Raw genomic sequence first — 21,641 nt, forward strand, 5'->3', positions numbered from 1 at the left:
CCAGCAATGTGCACATGCAGCTCAGAAAGCCAAAACAGTCCTGGGCTGCATCAAAAGCAGCGTGGGCAGAAGGTCCAAGGAGGTGATTCTGCTCTTTTGCTCTTCTCTGGTGAGACCCCACTCAGAATGCTGCATACTGGGGACCCCAGTACAGAAAGGACATGGACCTGTCAGAACAAACCCAGAGGAGGCCACCAAGATTAGAGGAATGGAGCACCTCTCTTATGAGGAAAGGTTAAGAGAATTCAATTTCTTCAATCTAGAGGAGAGAAGGCTTTGTGGTGATCTAATTGCAGCCTTCCAGTACAGGAAGGGAGCCTAAAAGGCAGATGGAGAGGGACTTTTGACAAAGCATGAAGTGACAGGCAAAGGAAAATGGCTTCAAACTGAAAGAGAGTAGATTTAGACTAGATATTAGGAAAGAATTCTTTCCTGTGATGGTGGTGATACACTGGAACAGGTTGCCCAGAGAAGCTGTGAATGTGGATGTGGATCCCTGGAAATGTTTAAGGCCAGGCTGGATGGAGCGCTGAGCAACTTGGTCTAGTGAAAGGTGTCCCTGTCCATAGCAGGATGGTTAGAACCAGATGATGTTTAAGCTCGTTCCAACCCAGGCCATTCCATGATTCTATGGTTCATGTGAGTCAATTCCTGTTAACCCAATGATTCTCAGTTTTCTTAAAAATGTCTTTAATTTTTTTCAGATCTTGAATAATTAGTGCACTGTCCTTATATGCTTCCAGTACATTATTTATATATATTCAATTGTAAAAGGAAAATTTCAACTTGTGTGTGTTTCTACATCACCACTGTTTCAAACGAGAATTCTTCATGCACCAAAATAGAGAGCCCTGTATGTATGATCTGATTGTTTCAATTTTTTAAATAAAAAGTTACAATGGTTACTTAATCCATCTGATACATCTGAATAAATGTCTCATCTAGTGTTTCTAATGCAGTTTAACTTTTCAACATTCTTTCTACATTGGTTTGCACTCCATAAATTGCTTACTTTTCTCTATGTTGACTACTACTTTCACCATTATATTGCAAAACTAACACTCTTTTGCAATTTATAAAGCTAATAGTAGTAATTTTCTTAAGGCCTAATAAAGTTAGGACTTATTCTACCTTCTGAAGTAATTTTCAAATAATATCTCCTCCTAATGACTACTAACCTGTGATAGCATAATTGTTCAGAATAGATAGAGCCACCCATGCAGAAGTATATATTGCAGCTATAGGAAGAGATTTCAGAAACTTCTGCAGCTTGAGTTAAATACAGGCTGAAGTGATTAAGCGAGGCCTGAGGTTTTGGTTTCTGTTTATATATATTCATATGCATGTATGCAAGTATATATGCCTACATACTATCATGTGCATCACCACTCAGTTACAGAACATCTCTACTAAATCTGCTTCAACATCACAACTTGCTTCAAATATCACAATTTGAGCATGCTCTAGCAAGGATTTCTGGTTGTCAGCATCACATTGCCCCATATGCCCTGACAGAGTGAAACTGAAACAAGAAAGAAAAAGCAAAACTGAAACAGCAATTTTTTCCATGTTTTTTCTAACAAGGAAAGAAATTACATTTTAAAAAACTGCTACGTTCTCTCCATGTTTGCAGTAACAAGAGCTCATTCCTTAGATATTAAAAACATATTGAAGCAGGTTTCAACTTCTCCATGCTTTCTTCAGTTTCTTCAGTTGGGAAGACCAAGGGGTGCCCCAGCCCTGGTGATAAGGACACCTGCAGGCACCTGGAACATCCTGCCTCAAGTGCAAGGAGAACTGCAGTGAGTGACTCCTGTACTTTCTGCCATGCTGAAGCTCTTTCTGTAGCCTTCAGCCTCCCTTTTCCCCACTTCACTATACCCATTTCATAACCTGCCTCAAAGAACAGGGTGCAATCGCTATTGCATCAGGAAAAATAGATGTGGTCTGCAGTGCTCATGCACTCAGCCTCAGCACCATGCTGCCTCGCTGTGAAGTCCTGCTCCTTGTGGCCTTTGCCTACACTAGTGAGCAGTGCTAGAATACCACAGGAGAAGGAGAGAAACACCGACATTGATCTTTGCATCAGAGAGTACACACATTGATCCCCAGGATCAATAGAGAGGTCAGGATTCAGTCACACATGATCTCTAGCTACAGCTCTTAAGCAATTCCTGAAGACGGTGGAGGGAGATGCATGGATGGATGACTGGGGGTTACATCTCGATCCCATTTTCTGTTTAAGGAAACCTACACTCCAGAAGAGATTTTTTCAATTGCTTTTGGCTCTGAATCCATTTTCCAGAGCATAAAACAAATCTCAGCGTCTCAGGTATTGCAACACAAGCTATCCATTTCCTTTAACATACACAGTGGGTTTAGACTTCTTAGATGTCAGGAAGCCTCCTTAAGCTCCCAAATTAACAATGAGAACAAAAATGAGCACAAATTGCTTTAACACAGAGTCTAAGTACCATCAATAAATAAATTAGTCAGGATCCAAAATATGGCTATGGAGTTTGAGAAGAGAGAACTGCTGGGTCTGCCACCGCCTGTGCAGGCAAGCACAGCAATCACCTGCTGGAGTCTCCAGAGTAATAGGAATAGGAGCTTAGGGACCTAATAATAAATCACTGGCTTGCAGGTCAATTAAGTGGCCAAGAAACACTTGAATTCCTCCCATTGTGCCGTAATGACGGCCTTGCTTGTAAGCTGCTGAAGACAAAACACACCCAACATGATCTTAATGCTGCATTCCAGGTAGTGCAGCTCTACTTGGACATCATGGCTGCATACCACACAGGTTTTGCTTGGAGCTTGGCACCTTAAGTGCTATAGAAGGGTCCTCTCTTATTAGCACCAGGCTTAATCCATTTGGAGATAAGGGACAGAACTCTCACACCTCAGTGTCCGTTATACACACAAGCACCTTGAAAGAGGGAAGAATATATTTCAACATTTTTCAGCTTTTGCTTTTACATGGCACACCATTAGTTTGTCTTGTATCACAAATACACAGTAGAAGTACTTAATAGAAATTACTTAATAGAAATTACTATAAAACAGGCTGCAGGTGGATCCAGCCCTGTTTCCTCACATTTTATACTCAGCACCAATGGAGCTGCCTCCAAAGAATGACCCAGGTTTGATATTAGGCTTCTAGGTCATGGTTTCACCTTGACAACAGCTCTTTCATTTCAAGCTGTAACATTTGCCAGGATCCCTAAGGTGTTTTCATTTTTGTCAGGAAGTATAGGGGGGAAAAAAAAAAAAAGCCTGAAAAAATGATAAATCTTAATTCATAAGCTACAGGACTATCTCTGTGTCTCCAGCACAAAACTTCAAATCCAATCCAGGACCTGGATGTGTATTAGGAGGCTGCAGATTTAAACCTTGTCCACCATGATCAAACTGGATTTATGGAGCATCATAACTCTCCAGACACCATCCAGCAGCTTATTAATTTAATAGACTCCTGTCCATTCCATGATGTTCCTGCCCTGACAGTCTCTCAAGATAAGGTGAAAGCCTTTTGACAGGACAGAGTGCATATATATTTTCTTCTGTTTTCTTGTGGATGGGGCTGTTGACAACTTGAAATGTGTGGCTCAGCAAATTTGGGGCTTTTTTCTTCCCTCTTGCTTTGCAGGGTAGATGACAGAAGTAAAGGTACCATGAGCCCCAGAGGTCACAAGGTTATTGCAGTCCTTGAATAGTTACTGAGCATAATGGGTAAAAAAATAATTTAATTAAAAATATGCATTTAGCATATATCTCATATCCTGAAAATAATGACAACATTTTTCTTAAAAAAAATTCTAAATGACTGATAGGACAAATACTTACATTGGGAAAAAAAAAAACAACCTTTGCACTCTGCTTGCATTTATTGTTGCCAGTGGTCTCAATGTATGAAGCAATGTTTCTTTTCACATGGTCACAGTGTGAAGTGCAGACTTTTCCATCCTGAATATGCTGTCACTGGTGAGTTTTAGATTCACTTTTACAGCTTTTTATATCCAAAATACATAATTCCATGCAAATCGTGTCAGTATTCTTCCCATTTCCTTGTCTCCTCAAATGAAAAATAATTCCAATTTCAAACTATGAAATACACTACACAGTAAGTGATAAGGACGTAAGAAAAAAGCTACACTATACATATGTGAACAACTCATAACATTTGGCTGCTACGTAAATGAAACACACTAATAATGAACAAAAGCATTTTCATATTAGAAGTGGAAATTTAGTTGTACTCTGGTATTTCTTGTCATCTTCCCTTTATCATCTATATGCTAAGAATTTAAAGGGCATGTAATAACATACAGTGTGCTATTATATGCATATTCATAAAGCTGCATAAAATAATCTTTTTACTGTTGATATTAATAAAATATAAAATTGTTGATATAATATTGTTGTTATTAATAAAATATGTAAGGCCCTGACCTCTAACCCTCAGAAAATACCCCACTGGACCCATGGTAAAGATACTTTTTTTACAAAGGTAAAAAATAAAAATAAGTAAAAAGCACAGTTCTGCTCTGTGAGTTCTTTGAAGCTGAATAGTGCCTGAAGTGAGTCCACAACAATGTGACTGCCATCAACAAGCCATAAGAACTAGTGATGGAGGCAAAATATTTTCTCTTTCTGTGTCCAACAAGGAAATTATCAAGACTAATTTGCAATAGTTTCACTCATAACAATGCCATTTGGCACTGCACCTTCTCAACATCCCTGCAACATCAAACAGGGAGCCTGACATCTATTTAACAATCATGCCCTTATGTGTTTCCACATTTTCTTCCAATGACTGTGAATGCAGATATATTATTCTACATAAGCATTAGGCACATAAATTACACTTCTCTTGAGAAATACTTTGCAATTTTTCAGTATTTTGTAAAAAGAAATCCAAAACAAGCTCTTCCATAAAGCTTTGATATTAAGACGTCACGTGTACTGTTAAAAACTCAGATTTTTTTTGTCAGTGGATACAAAGAAAGAACAAAAGCCTTTAGCACCACCAAAGGCTTCAGCACATTGTATAGCTGATGGAGGCATCCAGTAGGACAGCAGATACTGCAGTTTTCTGACTGTCCATGTGGAACAGACTTAGTAAATATACTCAATTTGCTTTTTAATAGTATGTGGTAAAAATCCCCTTGCAATCTAAAATATATGCCCCCAGGTTAACCTTTGGCCTACTAAACAACTTGTTCTCTGACCCAAACCAAATTATACTCATATTCTAATGCAGAAGTGTTTAAACTTCTTATGATGTTTGACCTCTGTCTCATTAGGGTCCCTGATGCTGTATGTCTGTGGTGCAATGTACCATTACATTGCCTGAAGTTGCAGGGGAAAGAAAAGTATTTGTTAGCTAGAAACTCTTTTGCTGGGAAAAATCATGGTATCAAGGATTTCACAAAACAATCAAGAAAAATAATCCTGTCAGCAAACAAAAATTTAAGTACTCTTCTGTTGCAACAATTAACTTTTCCTCTATGTTAAAAATTAGAATGTTTATTTTAAATTAGTAAAATGAATTTAAAAATGCCCTAATTTTTTTCCTAGTGGTTTCCTGTAACCCTTTTACAATATTTGCATTTTTAGTAAATGGCACATGCATCAACTAAATAAGCCACCCCACTATCAGTGAAATAAGTAACCAGTTATGTGTTTACTGACTTATTTTACATGAATTATGGGGCTCAGCAGCCAGTGGAAGCCCCAGAAGGCTTGAGCACAGCCCTCTGCCTTCAGCACCGACTTCTGGCCTGCCCTCTCCCCTGTGCTGCTTTCTTCAAGCTTCCATTAATAAATTAACTACATGACACAGTTTCAGTGTGGGCAGCTGTCATTTTAACTAATATCTTTCTATAAATCCACCCTAGCAGGCTTCTTCTCTATTATGATTGGAGAACAGACTTTTTTTGGGCAGCTTTCAAATCTGTTTGAGCAAGGACCTATTCCTTAGCTGTGTGGAGCAGCACTCCCCCGAAATTCCCTCCCCCCACTCCCCGTTTTTTTGTTCACCAAAGAAAATGACAATTCTCGGATCTCACCCTTAGGCAACATCCTCCCTAGCAAGGATTTTGTTATAGTCGCTCTGTGGGCACTGACTGTGATTTCACTTATGGAGAGATGGAGGCATTTTATGGCACTTGATATCCTGCGTCCGCACCGCCAGCACAATTAACGGGAGCACCCTGTGGAATCACTTATGGAGATGTCATGCGGTGCTGTGGAACCGCGCTGGGGCAAGGATGGGATTTTTCTCCTCCCGCATCCTCTCAGAAATAACGAAGGGCATAAACTACTCAGTGAGGCTGGGCAGAGGAGGAAATAACATCAGTAAATCACTAATGGAAATGCAAAAACCTAACACTGCCTCACACAAGCTGAGATGATGGCTGGCTTAAGAAGTGTGCGAGTCACTGCCTGCAGCCACCTCCCTTTTGGCAGCCATACCCGACCCCATCCCACCATCCCGTGACCAGCACCCATCCCTGTCCCTCCAAGGGCAGCCTGCAAAGCCGTATTTCCTAAATTAGGATTTGCAGCAGGAGATGTGCCCCAGGGCTGCCACCTGGCCGGCAGCACGCTCAGTGGGACGCAACGCAACCCGACCGGCCCAGACACACGTTACACATGTTGGCTTTCCTGCACAGAGTTATCCTGTGGTGCTCTGCAATCAATTACTGTTATACCACCATCATTAATAATTTTCTTAATGAAAATGATTCTGTTGATCTCCGTTGTATTTTAATTATCAGAGTTAAGCATAATTACACTGCAGCTCTGAGCTGGCATGTAGACTCCTTTAGGGCGCAATTTTGTTTTAACACACTGATAATGTAATTTTACATTGTGTCAGTTGTTTAGTTATTATCCAGTCGTACAATTCCGCTGTATTCCTGATAACAGATAATAACCTTAGCACCTCCTATATCCTGAAGTCATTTAAAAAGCAATATTGGAATTTCACAACTAGCTAACTTAATCGCCTTATGATTTTATAATACTCACAGCTAAATATTTGTACAGACACCCTGTTTTAACAATGCCACTAAACATACAGTATCCATACATTTCACATAAATGGCTTAAATAATATCTAGAAAAATGTCTGTTACATGAGCATGGCTTTTAGTCTGTGCAGCTGTGGTTTTTGCACTGTTTCTATTCTGGTCAGTCATAATTTATTTTTTAAAATCCTTGCCGTTCCAGTGAAAGATTTGCAGTAAATAAATATCCCAGCCCCCTCCTAGCTTGTGGGGAGACTCTTAACTGTGGTCTTAGAGATTTTCCAGGTCTGGTGCACAACTCTGTTAGGCAAAAATGTTTCTAAAGTACACTATGTAGCAATGATGATACAGTTCATGCATTAATACTTCCTAGCACTGTAACTTGCTTAAATTTTGCTGAAGCTTTTTTTCTTTTAAAGAACATATATTTCTAAATAAGCTTTAATTAATAAAATCTGTGTCTCAAATCTCAGTTTCTAGGACATATCTCAAATTACTGAACAGACTTTCTCAAAGTCCATTTTTGAAACAAGAGAGAATTTTACGGTAAATATTAAAAAAAAAATAGCATCCCTTTTGAATGTAACTACAGTAGTAGAAACTTCATTTCAAGAAAATGGAGTGGAATAATGGTATGTGCCACGAGTAGCCAGCTTGTATCAGAATTTGTAAAATGGAATAATAATTAACTATCTCTAATGAACTGTTTTTCTCTTTTCTAACTTGTCCTAGTATTGGGGAAATGTAGTTATAAAAATTACAGGTAGTAATCCTAGAATAAACAGGATAGATACTAATAAATAATTAGAATAACACTTATTTCAAATACTGAACATTTATTTCATGACTATTCACTTTGAATGTACTCTGAGGCGTGATTTTAAATAACTGGTTTCTTTATCTAAAGATTTGTATAGAAGATGACTTGTGATTACACTGTATCAACTTAGAAATATAATCTTATATGTGTACATCATAAAAATATATATGTATATATGTGTATATATGTATATATATATATATAAGTATGCACATACAGATGCACACATATGCTTTGGTCATTTGCCTAGGGAAAATATGAAGTATTTTATGCAGAGAAGGAGAGCACTGAAAGTCAATAGGGACTTAGCCAGCCAGCTCAAATTCTCTTTCAATAGAACCCAAACTCTAGGCTCCTGTCCCCGTGATTACTCTGTGTGCAATATGTGGGTGACTACAGTGCTCACAGACTCCAGTGAATTGGAAATCAGACTGACATTCCTATGTTCTACTGAAGGATCTGGGGAAAATTCTGCTCTCAAAGATATCTCTGTAATGAGCTAAAAGGAAATATGGCATGTGCTTCTGAGTCAGCAACTGATCAACCAGTACTATGTACTGTTAGCCAATTCTAAACTTATCTTCATTGTAGAAATGTGCCAATTTACTCCACTCATCTCATCTTGAGTTTTGTATGGAAAACAGCTCCCAGGTGACCAAATCTGATACATGGACAATTCCACACATTTGTTCAGCTAATTGCTTTCAGAAATAACAACGTATTACTAAGCAAACTAACAAAATTATACATATGCAACTACAACATAACATCAAATTACAGCTACACGCCAGCTGACACCGTTTCATTAGAAGTAATGGCACTATAGGAGACAGAAAGCTAACACAAATCAAAGCAATGTAATCTGCAATGATGAGATACAAATTGAAGGAAGAAACATTATTCTCTTTATTTATTTTACCATCTTCTGTTTGACATTGTTTTGTGATCCAAGCCAATTAATCTTTCTAGTACAAAAATCCCAACAGAGCTCAAGGCAAGGGTAGATGCTTAATGACCGACAGAGCAGCCACCTCAGAGTGCAAAGAGAGGAAGAGAACACAGTGAGAGCAAAGCATATCTACAACCTACTTCCTGCATTAGTTTAGTGAAGTAGAAGGTTTTTAACATGTATTTATCCTCAAATTTATCCTCAACTTTAGTTATAAAATGCATCTGTGGTAGAGACTAGAATTCACCTCGAGTACTGTTCAACTGTCTCAGCAAACCTTGTCAAGCAAGTACTAAAATAACCAGCAAGATCAGTGAAACAAAATCCATCACCTTTGAATGAAAATGCTATTATTTTGGGTTAAACAGATTGCATCAAACTGAAGCAAGTTCTTACTATTTGAAAAAAAGAGAAAAAAAAGAAGTTGTATTTCAGTAGAAATAGAATAAATTTTGTCCAGAATAAATCAGGACCAAAACTGTACAATGAATTAGTTCATGTTTGTAAAATATTTTGAAGCTGAGAAGTCTAACTGGTAAATATGTGCTAAGTATTATTATAACTACAGAAATAATGTAATACTTGATAAGACATTATCCTATAGGAATTTGCAGGAGCTATGTTCCAGAGTGAAACTAGTTTCCTATTAAATTAAGAAGTTTTTGTAGAAAAGTTTGCCCGTGTGTATTTAATATTATGAACAGCAAACTGCAGCTCTGGATTCATGCAAAAGGCTTCAGTGTGTTTGTTACTCAGAGCACTTTGCTGCTTCTTCCACTTGGGCTGCAATCAGCAAGCTGTGAAGGGAGGGCAGCTCAACCCTTTTTAGATCTGAGCCCAGTTCTCTAGTACTGCAGGTGTTTCAGGTTGTAGAATGAATGTGTTGACATTCTGTAATTATAATAGAAAGAATTTATAAGACCCTGGTGTGCGACTCATTTTTAACATGCAAATTCCCTGTTTTCAGCGTTTCAACTTTCAAAGGCTTGTGGCAGTTTAAAGGCAATCCTCTTATAAGTGTATAAATTGCAATGATTATAGGAACAAGTTGTAATTGTTTCTAGTAAGTTTTTAGGAGTCTTTGATGTTCTGATTAGTGTTTTGTATGTTAATATATTGATATGGGTGCTTATTTGCCTGGATGCTTGTATGCTGAAATGGTCACTAGGTTGCCTCAGCAAACAAATCTTTGATCTCAGTAGGTCTGTTTGGTTAGAAATAAAGCCTGAAAGAAATTCAACAAGAACACTGCATGTTCTAAAGTATTCACAAAGTGCTGAGATTGGTGATTGAAATACAAGGCAGGAAAGTCATAGTTTTGCAACCTGATCTGTAGGGTAAATGCCAAACACAGCTACACTAAGTTATTTTTATTCCATGTATTCAAGTGGTGTTTTGTTTCTCTTTTTTTTTTAACATATTGTAATGATTCTGTAGCCTCATTTAGAAAGCTTTCACAGTGACTGCACCAGAGTGGTGCATAGTCCTTGGTGCTATGGACTGAACCCAAGGCTCTTTGTGCTGCTTTGAGATGCAAGACAAAAACCTGTGCACTTTGAACCAAAGGAGCGATTAGATGTGGTGGGTTAGATAAAGCATCTTTGGCACAAAGCCTTGTAGGAACTCATACTGACTTGAACAAATCTAAAAATTCACATAAGACACAAGTGATACCCACTGCCACTCACCAATACACTCCAGTGAAGCATCATCACATCATGCTGCTATGTAGAGACCGGAATGTCAGAGATGACAACCCTGAAATCCAGTTCCATTTATCTTACTCTACCATGCTGATATAAAGTCTTTTCATAGTCAAATCTAATTCTCATTCTTCATATGAAACTGGATTTCAGTTAGTAGTCTACATTGCAACGTAAAATACAGAAATGATATCCAGTATGCCCAAAAAAAGTCAAAAAGAATTCACCTATTCAAAGTGTATAGGTTTCACTGATGTTTCTCAGAGCACTGACTCTCAGAGAGAAATGTATGGTAGATTTTATACCAGCTGATGTCCTTCAGTGTTTAAAATGCATCTAATAAACTACAGGTACCATGGGAAGTTTTTACATCACTAAAAGGAAAAAAAGGCAAAACTGGAAAATGGAAGAAAAATGGGAACAAAAACTGACATTAAGGGGAGACTTAGTATTAATTTTCCTGGTATGCAACAGGTACATATTTATCTCAGTAGCTTACACAAGAAAGTAAAGAAAAAAAAAATCAGTTTGTGTTTACCTTTGCTGTACACAATGCAGTTGTTTTTGTTGTCTTCTACTCCTTGCCAAGTCACATCCAGCAGCCACTTGGGGCCAGCAGTCAGTACCATAGGGACTGAAGCCTTTGTCTTCTGTAGGAGGGATGATAACAAACAGATGCCATTTGTTCACCTTGATTAAGAACTTGAATAATAATGGTAATAATAATTTTATTTGCAAACAACAAAATCTCAATACCCATAAGCCAAAGTCTTATTCCCCTGCCTGAGGATTTTTTAAAGAAGACACACGTAGGAAGCTTTAGTTCTTTCATTGATTGAATGGTGAAACTATTATCAAGGATTTTTACGAATGATATTGGATCAGATCTCCAAGATTATACAGATCTCTGGTGGCTGAGAATTATAAAGGGAATGCAGATGACTTTCACAGCAAAAAGCCAAGTGCTTAGAAGTGAACTTTAGACACATTGTACCTCATTATCAATGGGATCTCACTATTTCCTGAAACAGGAAAGAATTTAAAGAATTGGTATCCATTTCCATGATCAGTCCTGGGTAACATTGGTATTATCAGAGGAAATTGTTCTGAATGGATGATGGAATTTTTGCCTTTTTGCTATTGTTAATGTGTGAATTTACTATAACTGAAACAGTAATAATGCTAATGTTTCATTGCAAAAAAAAAAACTATGAAACAAGCTGTATTTATACACTCAAAGACAAAAGTAAAGCATGACATCACCACGCCTGAAAAGCATGCAGGCAATTTACCATCTCCTCTCTGTGCTTCAGATTCTATAATTAGAGAATTTTTTATTTGAGGAGATAAGGAAGAGGCCTCAAATTTACTAACACGTAACTCCTTTTACTAATTAAATGGCAAAAATACGGTGGGTAGTCCTGACTTTGTCAGTATATGGCACTTAAGACTTCTATCATAGACAGTTCTCCTCTGTTTCAAGAATAAAACCACAACAGAGAGTACAAAGTAAAATAGTTACAATGTAACTGTTATTTTTTTTCCAGAATATAATTCTGTCCAAGACATTCCAGTATTTTGTAAGAGAACTTAATTTTATACTCCACCAATAATCCTCTAGTTGTCTCAACCTATATTTTATTCTACTATTGGCCGAGATAAAACATTTTAAGATACAGAAAATCATTTTTACATGGACATTCCAGGTGCTTTGCCAACATTTATTATTGATAACCATTCTAGAAATGTAGTGAAGAATAAAAACATTTACCACATTCACAAAATATACCTGAAAATATTTATTGAAAATAAGATATTGCTTAAAATATTTTTGTTATATAAGATTTAATCAATAATCTTAAATAATATATATTTACTATAATTACCTTAATATTTAAATAACAGTGATAGAAAAAGAAATTAAATTTCACAGGTCTTCCTATTTTTGTGGGGTTTTAGCTATTTAGACTCGAATACTGTTTTATCAAATACACTGCTTCTTACTTAATTTTCATTCCCCATTTCACATTTTTCATACAAATGTTTGTGCATGTCACATTTCTATCATAATGTTATTCATCTTCCCTATGTATTGGGAAAAAACAGATAGAAATTATGAATGAAAGCAGGAAAAAGAAATGTAACATCTAGCAAAAATGTACCTACCTAGTGTAAAAATATTGAAACAAGAGATGTTCAGTGTCTCAACTCCTAATACTGCTTTCTCTATGGGAAGTTGCAGAAAGTATGTTTTGCTTATATGAAGTATTGCAAAAGTCAACCCAACAGCTTGCACCTGTATTCTGAATTTAAATTCTTATTAATAATTAAGCAGTAAGCAAAACAATTTAATTTTTTAAAATTTGGTTTTTATGTAATTGTCTATGTAAATTATCAAGAAGCCTATCAGTTATGAAATCAGTGCAAAGCGTATACATATGGGCTACGTAGAAAATAATGACATAAACTAGGCAAGAATTGAAAAAGAGATGCAGCAGATGAGATGAAAGGTAATCAAAATATTATCTCTGCCTTCTATCATAGAAAAGTCTGAACTTTACTGTAATTTACACCAAAACAGTGCTAAGGCTGCCACAGAAACAATTTATAGTGGCTATTCCTCACACAGCTGAGAATCATACCCAAATTGAATACAAGCTGTAGCAAGAATGTTGGCAACTGTGGCTGCATAGCAATAATGAAGAGAAGGATCAGGACACACTCCAATACTTGCTGCATTTCTCCAAGTGCCATTTCAGTCAAGCCTTTAACATGTTTTTGTGCTTATATGTGCTTTCAGTCTTTGGTAATCCCAAGTACAATCAAAAGACAGTGAAACATTATCCAGCTAGGAGAATTTTCCAAGTACACCACGAATGATTAAGACATTCAAAAAAGCTGTGTTTTTTTCCCCTAAGTTGGAGGCCAAGTTAAAAAACAGAAAAAAACAAAATTCTATCTTTTAAGTGCAGAAGGGATCATCTATTTAATTTTCACAAGATCTAATTCCTATTTCTGGTTTACTCCTTGCCAGACGTCTGACATTTCATTGTGTCTCTTCCATCTCTAAGGGTATTATCTGCATTAAGGTGGTATCAAAAAGCCTCAAATAATATCAGGATCTTCTTGTGCTGGGCAATAGTTTATCTACATAGACAGGACAAATAATATGTCCTGGGAAAGGATTATACTTAACCACGTACTGCTGAGGAAGAATGAGATACAGAGATACCGTTTGACTTTCTCATGGAGATTAATTTCTCCTTTAGTAAGTGGTAGGCTTAGTCCCAGGCCACCGCCCCAGTTTCCTCCAGACAAGGAGAGGGGCCCAGGCCTCATCCCTTCTGAGATGAAGCAGCAGGGAGACTGAGCACCAGCAGTCAGCATGTGTGTCTGCTTTGCCATTTGCCATTTACAGGGCTTTTTTGGAACTTAAAGAACTCCATGGTTATCACTAAATTAGCTTCCAGGTCAGCTTGGCAGTTAAACTTGTAATCAGCTCTGCAGCTGAGAGAGGTCTCTAAGCACTAGAGATAGGCTGGAGGAGGAACAGGGTGTTTCGTCTCACAGCTCTGCTGGCCCAGAAGAAGGGGTGGACACCTCAAAAGAATTTCCCATTCTCCCATAGCTCTGCTCCCAAGCTGCACAGATATGTAAATAAACTTATTTTAATATGAAAGCAAAACTTCACAAGACCCCGGCTGCTTGTAAAGCTTGGCAGCTCCACTGAGGGATACGAGCAGTGGCTTCCCTTTGATGCACCTTCCTGGCATATTGTGTGAGCTGTAGGGCAGGTCAGGACCACGGCTGCAGTTCTTGGGGTCTGGCATCCTGTGAGGTTTACACGTTCATAGGTGTTCACTGCTGAGAGAGCCTTGCTCTCGTTGTGCCCTATTACACAGGAAGAACTGAAGCAAGCCTGCTGATTCAGGAAAGGCCATTGCCTTAAAATGGTTAAAATGAAAAGACCCCAGTCCAAGATAACAAGAAGCTATGGTTAAATCAGTCATGCCTTTATCACCTCAAGATTAGACTACTGCAATGCGCTATACCTGAGGCTACATTTTAAATCCATTTGAAAGCTGAAGCGGGTGCAGAATGCGGCAACCCGCTTCTAAAGCAGGATATCGTGCTTTGAGCACATTACACCAGTGCTTTTTAATTTGCACTAAGTGTCTGTGGAATTTAAGGCACTGGTTACAACCTCTGAAGCCTGGGACCTGTCTGTTTGAGATACCTAATTGAGACCTGCCAGGTCCTTTGTCTCAGCTGTACAACCACAGCTGAGAACCACCAAGGCACATGAAAAAGGGCTTTCTTGGCTTGACACCGAAGAAAGTCTTGGCAGGGCAACATGTTCTTCATGACAGCTCTTTTACCTTTGGGACATCATCCTACTTGAATTAAAGTATGTTCATGCTCTGACTCTCAGAGAGTTCTATGAAAATCATCCTTTAATTTGTAAGATGTATTTGTCATACTGCAAAATTTAGTTGGTTATTCCCAACACAGTGGTGGTAGGTGTTACCTAGTTTATACTCTTTTGTTTGGGTTTTTTTAAAGTGCTAGCAGGAATATCTCTAGCTTAATAAATGTACCTTCTTACACACAAGAAAAAGCTTCCTTGATACAGAAGCAACAATATTGCAGCTGTCTACAAGTAAGACTTGAAAAACCAAACATAATTTTATTTCTCCCTCCAAAAGAACTGCTACACATTACTGAAAAGCTTACAAAACATTCTCCCTACTGCCCAAGTACAGGGATCTGCTAACACGGGTGTCTGTAAGATGGGGCCATACAGTAATTGCCTCACATTTTTCAAATGAAGGCACATTACAGACCCACAGTATTGTTCACTGCTCTACACTAGGTAACTTTCTACACTTGAGCAATGTTTCCCTGAAAATGCAATTTCTGCTAATGTTTTCATGCCATAACTAGACAAATTTGACAAGGACAAGCAGGGTCAAAACTGTGATCTCTCAGGGAACAATTAGAACTAGCTAATGAGGATAAAAGAGGTCAGGCAGGCATCCACTTTTCACTAACCTTTGAAGCAACTGGACAAACAAGGGAGGTAACCCTCAATAAATGTTTATATTCAGTCAAGAGGTTAATGGAGATAAAAATGGCCATCACAGCAGGCCGAAAATAGTTTTACACTCTTGCTAAATGGAATCAGTGCTGATAAGTAACATTAGATGGGCTCTTCCCTGCAAAGATTTCTAACATATGATGCGTGTGGCTTGGCAGAATCCTGAGGAAACCCCCACGCTGAAGAAAAATACGGCATGATCAAGTTGTTTGAAATCTATGAAATTCTGATGTCAAATGCCTGATCAGTGCTAGCTGTTTCTTCAGAAGCTGTGCTACTGAGCTCATGTTCAGTAAGTCACTGTGACATGACAATCCTGTCCCAGGCACGGTGTTCCAAGATGTGTTCAGCATTATTTAAGGAGATGTACTGATACTCAAAGGCTTTGTTTCTTACTGTATTTTGGCTCCTGCAAACAGATTTTCTTCCTAAATCTTCCAAGGAGCTTGAGTTCCCCTGAAAGACACAGAATACTACCAGAATATCTTCATGACCTTGTAGAAAGTTCCAATGCCCCCTGGGCAGAGTTAGTTTATGTAGTCAATTAAAACCAAGAGTGTACTGGGAGGAGAGCTGTAAACATATCTCAGGTGCCTTCAGATATGAGTCTGGGCAAGCAAAACACCAGTTAATATACTGATGGAGGTTTCTAAATTGAAATTCTATTTAAATTCAATCAGATCATCACAGGGTGGACATGCTGAAACTGTAGAACATCCCCTCTTGAGAGGTTGAGCTCACCTTCGATGATCACCATACTCAATTCATCAAACTTTATAAGCTCATCAAATCAGTTCAGTTGGGAAGGGCTCCTAAGGGTCATTCTGTACAGCGCAAAAACAGATATTTGTATAGGTCTCAGACTATCCCTGATTAATTAATATTTGTTTTAAGATGTTTCTGAATAATAAGAAGAGTGGTAACTCCATTTTATCACCTCTCACACTGACTGTCTAAATGCACTTCTTTTCCTTATAACTGATTACAAATTCATGAAGCTGTAAAACAATCCCATCCAAACAGCCCAATGGACAAACTGAGATCCGCATTTTGTTGTTTATTTGTATGCAATCAGCTGGACTGTCTTTCAGTTTCTGTAGCTTCTCCGAAAACTCTCATCTTTTTCCAAGGAGGATTCAGTCTTGGAAGAATATTATTTCAAGGACTTTTCTGGAAAGCCTGTCAGTCAAGGCCTGTGGCAGCACTTCACAGTGCCACAGCTTTCTTTGCTAGACATGCAGAGGCAACTGCTCTCCACTAATGCAATACTGGAGATGTCAGGAGGTTTTCAGTGCTGTGGTTCCATGCTGATGACAACATCACTAATTAAAGCAAAGACATGACAGTCTCCAACTATAAACACTCACTCTGGAATCTTACAATTGTACCAGCATTTCAGCTTTCACAGCCCCCTATGTCTGCAGGGGACATCTTGAAATTTGAATTAAAATCAAAAGAAATTTTGTAATCCTTAGTCCATGTGGCTGAAAAACAAAATCCCAAAACCACAAACTTTGAAAACCTCATGCCAACATAATGTATTCAATTAATTTCACCTAAATCTTCAGACAGAACGGGATAATTGTTTCAGTTACTACTTTACAACTTTATGGGATCCGAGATCTCAGACGGAGTGTTCAAGAATCTGTATATCTGCACTGAAATTGTTACTTGTGACATGCCATTAAAACTAGTGATGAAGAAAAGAAGGATCTACCTCCCACTACCATTTTTGGTGGTAGAAGAAAAATACTGGTAACAGTTGAAGAGGCTGTGGTCAAACCAAACCCTTTAAATGTTTCAAACACACAAAAAAGAAAGGAAAAAAGAAAGGCGGGGGGGGAAATTGTGCACACAGATGGAATCCCAAAAGACAGCTGGGATTCCCTGCAACTGCGAAACCCTGCTGTTTACCCCAAGGGATCATCACTTGTCAAGTGACAAGACTGAACATACATTTCACCGTGTATCACTATGTACATTTCATCCACAAACCTAAAGCAGACCAAAGAAATTATTCAAACAAAAAAACTCCACACCCTAGGTATGTTAATATTTTCCAACACTTGTCAGGATTTTAATATGAATTCAAAATTTTTGTTGCTATAAAATGTGACTGCCTAATGCAAATTAAATGTGTGCTAAATATGGGGTTCAATTCATTTTACCTAACTAGAGTGCATTTTTTCAAATCTGTAAAATAAATATAAATCAAATGTCACTGTAATTTAGTATATTTAGGTAAAAAGTAATTCTGTCAAAAGCAACTCCAATTTGTTATTTTTAACTCAGGATACCCTTGGAACCCATCTTCAAACTCTTCACCAGTTCAAAAAACTTTGAATAAATAAATTCATATTCTGGAATACCTGGACCTAGCTGAGTCCTGATGATTCCTTCTGTCTGCTTCTGTGGTCCTGGAGGAGGTGACAATCAACTGACTGGAACTGGAATGGAAAAGCTGGAAAACAGATCTCAGTGATCTTCCACTGCCCACATCATTCTGTCTTGATGGGCTTTCTACTCTGGTCCTTCCTTCCCTCCTCTAAAGCCTTCATCTGGCTTCACTCCACAGCTGCTACTTCCCTGCCCTTTCCTACCTCTTCTTTTTCCCCATTTTATAAGTACATGACTATGTATAGATAACTTCCTTTCTCAAGGAGCATGGGATGGATAGCAGTGTATTTTGCCATCATTCTCTTGACTTCACTTTCTCATTTTGTTTTTCCTTTAACTCTCTTTCCTGTTTATTTTGTTCTTTGGGGAAGCAGTGTATATATGTATTGTGTGTTTACACAATGACCAGAACCAGGAAATTGTATTCTGAGTCATTGCTGTGATTAGCATAAATGTGCTGAGGATATTCTGAAAATTGACAACTCTAAGTGAATCATCTCTGTTGTGATGAGTTGATACCTGTGGGCAGCATGAGCACTGTCAGTGTGTCTTAGTATTCAGGTATCTGTCATGGGTGTTGAACCTTCCTGCTTTACTGTAAAGTTGAATACTTTGGATAATACTATCTCAGAGATGACATGCACCTGTACCGATGAAATCACATACTATATAACTTATCTTTAGACAAGATATAATGCAGTGCTGCTTGCACACTTTCACACTGAATTATCAGTGCATTTTTTTCTACTGGGTTAACCTCACTGTTGTAAATTATTGCATACACTAAGAATTGCATCTCTCTTTCTACTAATGAGGCCATGTTGATATTTGCCAGTAAACACTTTCTGAATGCACTTGTTTGAATGTAACTCGTTTCACTTTTGCCAAACATTTGTCATATAAGATAGATGAGTACTTGGCTCAGTATGGCTCAGCTGCAATTCTGTGAACATTGAATTTACTCTGGATATGATGATGGACTAAACTGTGGGATAAACCATCAGTCCCTGGTAAGCTTCTGGCAATTGTGTCTCACTTTGCACAAGTATCACTGAGGCTTGGAGCAGTTAATGTGAGAACAGGTATTTCAGATGATCAAGGGGACAAATACACAGGTATTTCCAGAAGACATTTATATTGCATATGGATTAATTCTGTCTGGTGCCATGGTCTAGCTATTTAAACCAAAGCAATCCACAATGATTTCTGTATCTCCAGCTTAGTTTAATGTGGTACTGAATAATTTCTTGTTTAGAGCAATTTTGTAGGTTTTTTTTTTCTTTTTTATACTTTTTCTTATCCTGGAAAGGATGATTTAAATCACCTTTTCCAGAAGTCCAAATTTAATGTATCATGTGTTAATTTTTATCCAAAGAATAGAAAAAGAGGTAATGATAGGACAAAAGGGATTGGCTTTAAACTGAAGGAGAGTAGGATTAGATTAGATACAAGGGAGAAATATTTCACTATGAGAGTGGAAAGGCACTGGCACAGGTTGCCCAGAGAATAAGATTCCCTATATCTGTTCCAGGCCAGGCTGGATGGGGCATTAAGCAGCCTGGTGTCCCTGCCCCAGGCAGAGGAGTTAGAAGTAGATGATCTTTAAGGCCCATTCCAGCCCAAATTATTCCATCATTCCATGAATCCATTAAAAATATAAAAATAAAAAAGGACGTGCATAAAGCCTTCTATAAAACACCCATTACACAGAACTACAGAATAGCTAGTTATAGATTCTGCTTATTATATATTTTCAGTACTTTGTTTGGAACTGCAAACTCAGGTTGTGTATTTTACTTCAGGAAAGTGAATGTTTTTGTTATGAATAGTGAATAAGTCATGCTTTAGCAGAAGTAAAAGATAAATTTTGTTTAATTTTAAATTTTTTAACCTTTTTTTTCTTTCTCAGAACTAAAGAGGGAGAAAATAGAAAGTTCTTTGCATATGCTTGTCCAATATTTTAACTGTATAAACGAGTGCAGCTCTATTAGGATTACATTTTCCAATGAATATTGTGAGGTCTTTATGAAATATGTATTCAATACAAAGGCATTGTAGTCAATGGTGTAGGTATTGCAGTGTAATTCTCTTGGTGATGCATTACACAATATTTGAACTTCAGTGGTGCACACACTGAATGCACACAAAATATTATATATAAATTTCTCTCTAATTTGAAATAGAATTGGGGAATAGAAAATAATCTTTGCCTTTCTCGAGGACTTTTAAAGATTTTCATGTACCCTTCTATTAGCTATTTATATATATCTTTACTAAGAGGAAACGTAGTACTTTAAAGTAAGAGAATAAATCCAACATGCAATCCTCTGCCCAAGTTTTATATTTGTTAAGATAGAATAATCATTTAAGGGAGAAGTTTAACACATGATTCAACAACCAGAAGCCTACATGTATGACTTTGATTAATTATTTTTAGTTCAGTTGAAACATCCCAGTTTATCTCCTTTTAAGATTATCCTTGACATATTTAGAAATCCTAATGCAGATTTTATGGCCCACACCTATCCCTGATGGTGCTAATGGACTAGGCATAATGAATCATTCTAATTTGGATGAAAGGACCACACAACATTGTGGCAGTCCTTTAGAGAATTAAGGCTCAATTCTGATCTTCCAGACTTATGAATGCATTTCTGGGATTAGGCCACATATCTGTACATCTGTTGAGTCTCAAGGGGTGTATACTCAGCTAAGTATTCTGACCTTCCAGTGTACTGTATCAAATGTGTGGCCTTGGGATATGAAAGGATTTGATTACAACTGTATTTTAACACTGATTTAATATATAATTATGGGGTAAAACCTAATTCCTCCTTACATCTTCATGTAGAAAATTCCATCACTATTAAGCAGACAGTAGGATATTTTTTCCCCAGAGAGAGTGATAGTAAATGGAAGAAATTGAAACACCCACCCAGGATAATGTAAAATCAAGGAGAATCTTCTTAGGGATGGCTTTAAAATCAGCTTATTGTGTCCATAAAAAAAACAAACTTAAATGGTCTTCTGTGAGTGTGTTGCTAGCTGGTACACTCTTGCATTATGCATGATACTTGACAGCTTATGTATAAATAAACAGGAACAAAGTTCCTTAAGTGATTTTTACTATTACCCTATGCTTTTTTGTTCACAAGCAATGAGGAGAGCAATTAACTTTACACACAAACTATATATATACAATACTGATAGAAAAGTTTAAAAATAATTGGAATTATCTGGTTATCTATTCACCTACAATTTCTGTTTTTCTAGTATGTCAAAAATGGAATGTTGTAAAATTTCCTTTAGCCAGTTAAACTTTCATAAGATATGCTTCATGTTTTCATGTAATTTATTTTTTTTTATTCCACTGAAAACCCCTTCCCCAAATATTATCAGGGGAAAACCTCTCAAAAAGTAAAATAGACTTCAAAAGAAAATCAGTTCAATAGATTTTAATGTATGACTGTGCAGTATTTTAGGGGTTTTAATTCTTCTTTTATACCATCAAATTTTGCATAAATTTTAAAATAAATAACAGTGGCACTAACTGACGGATTAATATGAAGATTTCAGACAAAATACTTTCCAAAAATTCTGTGTTTTCTCATCAATATGATCTGTCACAGATCTGAATTAC

At 37.3% G+C, this 21,641-nt stretch overlaps 1 protein-coding gene across 2 annotated transcripts in view; it reads right to left on the minus strand.

Moving 5' to 3' along the window:
• Nucleotides 1-21,641, minus strand: part of ZFPM2 (zinc finger protein, FOG family member 2) — a 305,705-nt gene that overhangs the window by 99,618 nt on the left and 184,446 nt on the right. For both annotated transcript variants that reach the window (XM_014253745.2, XM_014253741.2), the window contains one exon: nt 11,045-11,156. In XM_014253745.2, the coding sequence (XP_014109220.1) occupies nt 11,045-11,156 (112 nt within the window). The remainder of the gene's footprint in view (nt 1-11,044; nt 11,157-21,641) is intronic.

Source organism: Pseudopodoces humilis, chromosome 1 (genome assembly GCF_049639895.1).
Source record: "Pseudopodoces humilis isolate 2021_Gansu_Grassland_sample_001 chromosome 1, ASM4963989v1, whole genome shotgun sequence".
Classification (NCBI taxonomy): Eukaryota; Metazoa; Chordata; class Aves; order Passeriformes; family Paridae; genus Pseudopodoces; species Pseudopodoces humilis.